The following is a 10,248-nucleotide window of genomic DNA, read 5'->3' on the forward strand; positions in this document are numbered from 1 at the left end:
ACCCTGTCTCTACTAAAAATACAAAAAACTAGCCGGGCGTGGTGGTGCGCACCTGTAATCCCAGCTACTCCAGAGGCTCAGGCAGGAGAATCTCTTGAACCTGGGAGGCAGAGGTTGCAGTGAGCCGAGATCACACCACTACACTCCAGCCTGGGCAACAAGAGTGAAACTCTGTCTCAAAAAAAAAAAAAAAAGAAAAAAAAAGGAATGATGAGTAATATTTATTAAGCACTCACTGTGCACTAAATGCTTGATATGTGTTTCATCATTTGATCCCATGAGGCAAATGTTATTTCATACCCCATGTTATTGCTGAGGAAATGTAACTAACTAGGGCAAGGCCACACTGCTGTTAGAGGAAAGCATTATTATCCTGATTTTACAGATGAGGAAACTAAGACCCTGAGATGTCTTAAATCCTGTCATTGGGTTGTGGGGGAGTTGAGAGTACCATTCAGGTCTAACTCCAGCCTTTATGTTTTATCCAGCAGACTAGTCTGTATTTAAAATAATACACCAGGACAGGTGTGGTGGCCCACGCCTGTAACCCTAGCACTTTGGGAGACTCAGGTAGGAGGATTGCTTGAGCCCAGGAATTGAAGGCTGCAGTGAACTATGACTGTGCCACTGTACTCCAGCCTGGGTGACACAGCAAGACCCTCTCAGAAAATTTGAAATTAAATAAAAATAAAATATCCCACCAGTGACACATGATGACCAGGTTCTCCAGTTACTGGTATAAACTGTTTGATGTATAAAACCCAGCCAGGGCAGAGTCCCTTGCTTTCTCTTGTACCTGGACATGGGCAGTGGGTGAGTGCTTCCTGAATGAGGGAATGAGGAATGCTCAAAGGGAAGCCTCCTGTCTCAGGACCTTGTGCTTTCTCTCTTTTCTTGCAGAAGGTGGAAGTGCCCATGATGCTAAGGCTCCTCAGGGAGCAGAGGATGTTCATGATCCAGACCATCGCTCAGTACAAGTTTGTCTACCAAGTCCTCATCCAGTTCCTCCAAAACTCCAGACTCATTTAATCCCCCCAATCCAGCTCCTGGAGGAGGGACCCAGCTCCATCGTGCTGGAGGAGAGTCACCTCCAGACAACACCTGCTCCCCCCGCAGGGGTGCAGGTGGCTGGCAGCAAACAGGCTCTCTGAAGACAGTAGCCGAGATTATTCACAAATACCATGTATTATTTTATATGAGATAATTTATTTTTTTCCCCTTTGGAATAACTTTTGTGAATTATTATAATGCAGTTTTCCTGGTAATATAGTACTTTTCATTTGAACCACATCTTGACTAATCTGTATTGTAATATATGTCAGCAGGTAAGGTTGCCTGCTGGATCATTTTGGGGACAGAGGCATGAGGGAGCACACCTCTTGTGAAGTTGCAGCCAGATTTGTAACCAACCAGCTGAAATTCATCAGCTTAATTCATTTATCAGCTTGATTCGTTCATCATTCATTGCTTATATCCAAAGCAAAGACGGTAAGAAAATGAATTCGTCCTGAAATATAAAGAAAAGGGTCTGAAGGAACAAACACGATTATCTCATATTTTGGGGCTCATGAGCCTTGATAGACAGTTTCCTCTCTTCTTCATTTCCGCCCCTCATCCTCAGTAGTCTCCTCTCCCCCACACCCCACCCCAACTTCCCCCTCAAGCTTGAGTTAAAGACAGAATAGCTAAAGACAGTGCTGCCTTTACAGTGCAGTAATTGCCATCTTTGGGGCCGAAAGACAAGCTCTGTGTTGTGCTTTTCTTGACCAACCCCTTATTCTGGGCTCTGGAGCTTGTGTTTCCCTGCTGGCAACTGTACTTTGGGTATTTGTTGCTACCTCTCCCGTCTGCTCAGTAGGACCCTGTCTGGTGGCATTGAGGCTCTGGACCAGGCCATCTGTGCAGTTAAGGCTCTACCCTGATTGAGAGAGGATAGCAGACCTAGAAAGAGAAAGGAGTTGGGCAGGGCCTTTGAGGATTGTGTTTTTCAGGCAGGGCCTTGATGATCATTGTTTTTTATTTAAATAAGATGTGTGTGTTGGACAGAGAGCTGAAAGTTGAGGTCACTAAGTCATTGGAAAGGTCATCAAGGAAACAGATGGGGAAGCTGATTTATGGGAGCTGTATGGCATTTAGCTACATAACAGGGGTCCTGGCCAGGAAACACATCAAATGTGACCCCCACTGTGCTGGTATCATCTTCAGGCTTTGGCCTGCAAGATCAGAATTAATCCCACTCAGGACCCCATAGTCCAAACTTGGGGCCACTTGATGAACGATGGTAGAATTGTCATTGGCAAAGCCCTGTGCTTCTTTCCTGTTCTTCATAAAATCCACTCTCTGGTCAGTTATCTTCACTTTGAAGCCCAGTTCTTAGTTTCTTCCTGTGGCTTCATGGGTCAGTGTCCTTCTGAATTTCCAAGGTTGGTACACAATAAATCATGTTTTGTACTTTTTTCCTCTTACTGCATTTTGGGGGATTTATCATTGTATGTCTACCTTTTCTTGAGTACAGCTTTGATATGCACCTGTTGTTACGTGGTGATGGGAAGTCACAGGGCGTGCTCTTTCTAGTTAATTTGATGCCACATCTTCCTTGTCTTTTCAGCTTGGGAAAAAGGCGGCCGTGGAGGAAGGCATGGAATGCCCACAGTGGTCAGTTCAAAGAACAAATGTGCAATTAAAAAACTGTAGTCAGCCAGGCACAGTGGTTCACACCTGTAATCCCAGCACTTTGAAAGGCCAAGGCGGGCAGATTGCTTGAGCTAAGGAGTTCGAGACCAGCCTGAGCAACATGATGAAACCCCGTCTCTACAAAAAGTACAAAAATTAGCCAGGCGTGGTGGTATGCCCTGGTAGTCCCAGCTGCTCAGGAGGCTGAGGCGGGAGGATCACCTGATTCTAAGAATTCGAGACTGCAGTGAGCCGTGATCTTGCCACTGCAGTCCAGGCTGGGCTATGGAGAGACCCTGCCTCCAAAAAAAAAAAAAAAAAAGGGAAAAAAGGTTGTCAAGAAAAACTAGATGTAGGAGAAAGGAAAATTTAATTGCAGTTTTTTTTCTTAGAAGTGACTGCTGTGAGATTTCCATATGCCTTTCTTCATTGCTGCTTTTGTCCCCCCCTGAGCTAAAAAGATGAAGGAGTGACATCAAATCAACCAGAAAAAGTACACCTTTCCCATCACCACATGCCAACAGGTGCGTATTCCCCATTAAGTTCTTCGGAATAGGAATCCTCTGTTTCAACCTGGCCAGGTGTTGTGGTGGCTGTACTCTAAGTTAGACTCAGAATATCTGGGGATGGAGGGCTTCCCCTCTGTCTTCTACTTCAAGGTCTGAAGACTCAGTGAAGGAGTGTAATCTGCTGATCTTTGTAGATTCTGGAGTTTTGTTGTCTGTCCTGGAAAGAAAACCATTAGTATTACATGTATTTTCAGTGAAGAGAGCTTAAAACCCTTGTTATAAGAAGCTCATCAATAAGCAAAAAGGTATTCGTTTCGTTTCCTTGGAGGTTTTTCCATCCTTGGGATATTCTACTGTTAGGGATGTTTTAGCAAGTGGTCTCAGTTACTGGTTTATTGCATGATGAACAACATCAGTATTTATCTTTTATCTCTAAGCCCCAAGGTGGGCACTGTTAGAATGTCTCATGTGAACAGCATATAGATCTGGTGTGTCGTTGAGGTCATCAGAGCTCATGGGCTTCCTTGAAATTCATCCACTGTCCCTGCTGTATGCTACGGGAATATTCATTAGTGTACAAAATGCAGGGAGGAAGTAGGTTTAATATTCAACTTTCTAGCCAAAGTTTATATTGAAATCCAAAAGAAAGCATTTAAGAGTTGTTCCACATATTTCACTTTTAAAAACAAATGCCTTTGGTTCTTTAGCACATTTTGCATTCCTTTTCACATCTCCAGTAAATGCCAACATATCTCCTGTTAAATTAGCAGCAGCCATTTAAAGTCCTTTCAGTGGCATCTGCATAATAATTGCCCAGAGATGCTTTATATCTGGGAAGCAAGCCAAGGAATAAACCTTGAAGCAAAGTATATTAAATTAGTTATCTAGTTAGAGCTTTTGGAATGATTTCCTGATGATGTATCAAGTCTGAAGCTGGAGCTGTCAGTGTCTATTGCTGCAGTTTGGATTTGAAGGGAGAAAATTTAAAATGGAGGAAAAAAAGGTTACCATCTCACAACAAAGCCATCAAACATTTTCCAGCCGCTGTTTTCGAGGTTTTCCAATTGAACTGTTTGGTTTCTTTCATCCACACTCATTTGAATACATTGACCCGAGGTATTCATCCTTGTTTACTGTGGTCCCTGAATCATGGGGGCTGAATTTGATGTCTTCATCCTTGAGATGAGCCTGCTGGCTTAGCTGAGGAATGTCCTGCTGAGGTTTCTTTGGTTTCCTTGGGTTCTAAGGATATACTGGATATACCATCTTTTAGCAAGAGTCTCTGGTAGCATTTACAGATAGCATAGACATTGGTATGCACTTCTTTCCCCAGATAGGAAGTAAAGGAGGATTTAGTTGCATGAAAAAAGGATGTTAAACATTGATTACATAGGAGTAAAGATGAATGAGCTGCTCTATTCAGTCGGAGCTAAACAATAAGATCAGGGAAGTTAAAAACACCTATATGGAATATTTCGAATCATAAGCTTTTGAGGAGCTCAAATTGAGAGAATTTTACTTTTAATTTCGTAGATTGAAAAGAGGAACCACTTTTTAAAATTATAACTAAACTGCCATTGTTTTCCTAAGAGTCACTTGGCTATCTCTGGCCCCCTCTTTCATCAGCCTGAAGAGAGGGTCTTTGTAGACTGCTGAGGGTGGGCCTTGTAGGACTTGACCACGGCTTACACCTACTTAACCTTTATCCTGCCTTCTTTCAGCTTGTGCTTTTCAGTTATAAACTCCAGTGGGTACAGCAGGCTGGCCTTTTCATCCAGCTGATTATTTTTCCAGCTTAATATAGATTGACCCATATGAAATTTCCAATAATGGACCATATTTTCTATGAATAGACAGTATTCGCGTGGATCACCTATATCTTCCCCCTGATACACTGTGGGTCCCAACACCAGATGTCATTTCTCCAGAGCAGTGCTCATGAACACAAAAGGTGTACCCTGGGTGGCCCAGCTCTTTTCGTGAACCTGCTGCCCTGCTCATAGTGATCCTTGCATCACTTGGTGAATGGGCCGTCTCCTGGGACATGGAAGTCGCAGAGGTAGATAGTGTACTGCAGCTTCTCTTAAGCCGGATTGGCCATCAGGCATATCACCTTGGGGTTTTTAGCTGCTGTCCTTTCCCGATGAGCAGTCTGTATTAGCTGACCTCAGCCTACTTGTTACATGACGTATGGGTCCCAAAAGTGTCCTTTGTCAAAAAGCAGAATGTGCCTTCTAGTCTGTCTTTCCTCATCTAATGGTGTATTCGATGGTGAAGATGAGTACAGTTGACCACCCCTATCTGTGGGTTCCACATCCCTATATTCGACCAAGCACAGATTGAAAAATATTTGGGAAAGAGGGGAAACCTACAAAGTTCCAAAAACCAAAAGTTGCATTTGCCACGTGCTGAATACTACATTGAATTCACGCAAATGAAGCGATGTGTAGGCATTGAGTTAGGTATTGTAAATAATCTAGAGATGATTTAAAGTATACAAGAGATGTGCATAGGTTATATGCAAATACTATGCTATTTTATATAAAAGACTTGAACATCCATGGATTCTGGTATTCGCAGAGGGTCCTTGATTGCCCCCTTTGGTAAAGGACAACTGTTTTGTTACCGATTTTCGTTTGGGGAAGATCTGTCAATCCCTTGAGGTGGGGGGGCTGGGGGGGATGGAGGGTACAGGGCATTCTAGGATGTGTGCCAGGGAGCACAGATTCAAGGGATGGGATTGGGTCAGACCTGTGTTCTTACTCAGTGTCAGAAATAACTCTATGGAGCTCCTAGAGTAAGAAATTTCCGGAAGCACCACATAATTACTGTTGGGCTCTTAGGGTAGCCCTTTTAGGGAATTGAGCATTCCCATGTTTTACCAACAATTATTCTGCTGCTGTGTTTTATTGTATTGCCAATGGTTTTGAGACACTCATCATGCTCTTATTTAGTGATTTCTTTTCGTGAGCAGAGCAACAGCTCATCCAGCATGGTTTCCAAATGGAGAAATTTGGGTCTTCCATGGAAACCACACAAATTTTCCAGTGGTCTACAGCTTTATGGTTGGCAAACTAGTTGGCCCTATAGGGTGGAAATAAAGCTGTAAGATGTTAAACTGCGTTTGATACTTCTCTTGAATGCTGAGCAAGGAAGCAAAATAGTTCTTGTCTTTACTTAAGCTTCTAAGACATTTTGGGGCAAAGGACCTTACAGATGGTGTCTGTTGAAAGTAACAGCAACATGCCAGGGAGAAACATTGGGGAAATCTCATCAAATTCTGCCACCTCAAATGTGTTGTCCAGAAGTCAGTGGTATTCAGGGGGCCCTATGAAACTTGACCACCAGCTTGCCCCATCAACACTCAGCCTTTATCCAGCCTGCTGTCAGCTTTTGTGTTTCTGTTAGAAACTCAGATAGGTAAGTATTTTTATTCAGCAGACTACCTTTCTTATCTTTCCAGCTTAATATAGCTGCATCTTCTTTCTCGAGGCCAAACTAAGATATTCCCTATTAAAATGTCCATGAGCCTAGCATTGAGTGTCTGGCATCCATCAATTTCATAGACTAGAAAATGATTGTTGTTTGGTACAGTAAAGAGGAGGATGTGCATCAGTTCCTACCGTTTGGAGCTTTGTTTAGCCTTCTCATTTTAAAAATTCAAGGACATTGAGTTACAAGGCAGGAGGGCTGGAGCTACTGGGCAGCCTGAATATGACAAACATTTGTGTAGAAAGTCATTGCTCCTTCTGCCACACTTTGGGCCATCAGGATCATTCTTTCCCAGAAGTGCCATAAACTTGCCCAAGAGTTTCTATAAATGGGAAGAGGGAGAGGAAGGATTTTTGCATCAGTCCTGAAGTTGCTATCCAAAAGTTCTCTGTTTCACAAATAATTTTCTGAACTCTGGAATGCCTCTCCTACTCCCTGCCTCTCTTTCTGTAATGTCAGAGTGATGGAAACCACCAAGTGGCATGCTAGGGAAAGCCTGCAGCAGTGTTGGAGTCTGTTTCACCCTAGCTCATAGTTTTAAACTGTCTTCACTGTTGAGGTGGAGCTTGATGAATGTCATGGATTATGATGTGTGGTGTATCATATTTGCCTGGATTTGCTGATCAAAAGCACCATCTTCCCTCGCCTGCTGCTGGCAGCCTTTCCTTGCCTTGCTTGTTAGCAGAGCATTCTGCTTACCCAGGTGGCTCCCAGAGTTAGCAGCCCCGGCTCTTGCATTTCTTGATTCTTCTCCCCTGTGATCTCAGAGGTGCTGCAGAGCACATTCCCCTTTAGAGCAAGTCATGTTTATATTCAGGCCACAAAACTGGGATGTACATGCAGTGACTTTGGTGTTCCTTGTCTTGTTCAGGGGAACAGGTGGGACTGTTGTGTGCTGTCACCCTCTTCATTCCATGAGCACCTTGTTCACTTAGGGTCTGCTGCCTTTTCTTTTTTTTTTCTTTTTCTTTTTTCTTTTTTTTTTTTTTAATTTTTGAGATCGTGTCTCACTCCTGTTGCGCAGGCTGGAGTGCAGCCTCCCGAGTAGATGGGATTATAGGCGTGCACCACCACACCCGGCTAATTTTTATATTTTTAGTAGAGATGGGGTTTCGCCATGTTGGCCAGACTGGTCTCAAACTCCTGACCTCGTGATGACCTGCCTCGGCCTCCCAAAGTGCTGGGATTACAGGTGTGAGCCATCACACCCAGCCTCTGCTGCCTTTTCATATTTCCCCATCTGCTTTATGGATCAACTCTCAACAGTACACTTTTTCTTTACCTACCCTATGAGTGCAACCCAGATGAAAGAGTTAAACCTCGTCAGAGAATCATTGCCTTAAACCTCTCCAAAATATGTAATTAGGAAATCTAATTTTAATTTTTTTAAAATTGCTTGTATAGTTTCAAAGAATAAGATCTGGCAAATGGCCAGATGCAGTGGCTCACACCCGTAGTCAAACCAGCACTTTGGGAGGCTGAGGCAGGCAGATCACCTGAGGTCAGGGGTTCAAGACCAGCCTGGCCAACATGGTGAAATCCCATCTCTACTAAAAATAAAAAAATAAAAAAAAAATAGCCAGGCATGGTGGCACATGCCTGTAATCCCAGCTACTCAGGAGGCTGAGGCAGGAGAATTGCTTAAACCCGGGAGGTGGAGGTTGCAATGAGCCGAGATCATGGCACTGCACTCCAGCCTGGGCAACAGAGTGAGACTTTGTCTCAAAAAAAAAAAAAAAAAAAAAAAAAAAATCTGACGGATGAAAATAACCAGAATGAAAATAGCTGGAAAACTCAGCAAGCAGGAAGCTCCCTTTCTCACCCTTTTGCTCCCTTGCTGATAGAATCAGTCACTTACTATTAGAAGAAATGAAAGACGCTCTGTTTAAAATAGTGATGACAGCAGTACTTAATATTTATTTCGAGGTGAACTTATATAGATTGAGAGAGGCTACATTTGGCAGACTGATGTGTAGGAAGAACCATTTGTTTCTAGCTTCTCCCTGCAGGGAGAATGCTTTCTTCATTATAGCCTCTTTACACAGACTGGCCATTCTAGTGAAACAGGTGGTAAACCTTTGGGCTGCCCAGAAACATTTTATCTGTTTTCACTTATCTAGGAAGGGGTAAGATTAGCTGGTCATCCAAAATCTGTATGTAAGCTATCTTCATTTTCTTCCCCAACCTTCTCCTCGTAGGAAACACAAATGCTATCTCATCTGACAAAAGGTTTTAGAGGATAAAGCTGAAAAGATTGGATTGGGATCTTTTTGTGGCTTGGGGCAGAGCCTTTTGCTAAAATCTCAAGAATGCTGCTTTGAGTTTAGCTAGGGTGGCTCTCAGAGCTGGGGTACCTGGCGTTCTCAGCATTTCTCAGGGGCCTCCCACCTCTGACAACTGCAGTGTTAGCTAATACATACCTTGAGCATAGAACTGAATGCTGTAATTCAGAGCCATTTTTTTTTCAACTTGAACATTGTACAATTTTACTGCAATTTCCTTTGAACTTTCTTGCCACTGTTTGGAATCTTAAAAATTCATTAGCCTTCTCCTTTCTGAGTTACTCTTCATCAGAGATGAGTTCCTATGTATGTCCTTTGTTCCTTCAATAGCTAATTAATGTGCTTGAGGATACTTCAGTGGAAAAAAAGGTTTAAATATACAGATTACTAATAAACGTGCAACCTTATGTAACTTGTGTTACATCAAGTAACAAGCTAATCTAGTTTGTTTCACTGGACTAGGCTTGTGCTCCCTACTTCAGTATTTTGATGCTTTCCTTGATCTTTGTTTCACAAACTGTTGTGAATTTTGGTATCATTCAAAACAAATGACCTTTATTAGGTTTCATTTTGAAACGATGTACAGACAAGTCCCCAACTTAGAAACTGGTTTGTTCTTAAGGTTCTTGGGTCAGCCCATAGAAGCCCACTGACCTCCACCACAGCCCAAATGGAGGGCTGTGATAGCCAGATCTGGTTGGCTTTTGTGGGCTGACACAGACATTTAATCACCATCTCTTACGTTGTTGCCATAAGAAATGCATTCCAGGTTGGGACTTGGGATCCTGAGAGCACATTCTCCCCCTGTGGTGGCCGCCTGCCACCTTGCAAGATGGAAGCCCAGTCTCCTTACTACCAAACTGTAGTTGTAAGCAGAGGGAGGGGTGAGATGTTTATAGGACATTCCCTAAGCTGGGGAGTGATTTTTATCAAGATTCATGTCAACTGTACTTTGGTATAGACTCCCTATCAATAATATGAAAAGCCTAAAATAAAACTATGCATGCTATTCTATGTGCTATTTTATATCAGTAAATAAGCTTATGCTTGCCAGTTGTATACACAGTTACGAGGTGTATAGAACTGACTTTGACAGTATTTTTTGCACTGTTTCCTATGTTTTTATAAAGTCTTATTTAGATATTGGACCTTGTTGATGTTCTCACTGCCCTTGTGCTTGCTATAAAATGTTTCATATGTGCCTTTACAAATATGAGATCTTTATTCTAACCTTTTTTTGTAAAAGATATCTATTGATTTCCATATGCAATAAACCTTTTTTTCAGAGAAAA

The 10,248-nt window shown here is 42.7% G+C and overlaps 1 protein-coding gene across 1 annotated transcript in view; it reads left to right on the forward strand.

Annotated features, from left to right (window-relative positions):
• Positions 1 to 10,248, forward strand: part of PTPN14 (protein tyrosine phosphatase non-receptor type 14) — a 205,272-nt gene extending 195,024 nt beyond the window's left edge. Inside the window, exon 19 of the mRNA XM_030812879.1 lies at positions 901 to 10,248. Coding sequence (XP_030668739.1) covers positions 901 to 1,029 — 129 coding nt within the window. The 3' untranslated portion in view covers positions 1,030 to 10,248. The remainder of the gene's footprint in view (positions 1 to 900) is intronic.

Source organism: Nomascus leucogenys, chromosome 5 (genome assembly GCF_006542625.1).
Source record: "Nomascus leucogenys isolate Asia chromosome 5, Asia_NLE_v1, whole genome shotgun sequence".
Classification (NCBI taxonomy): Eukaryota; Metazoa; Chordata; class Mammalia; order Primates; family Hylobatidae; genus Nomascus; species Nomascus leucogenys.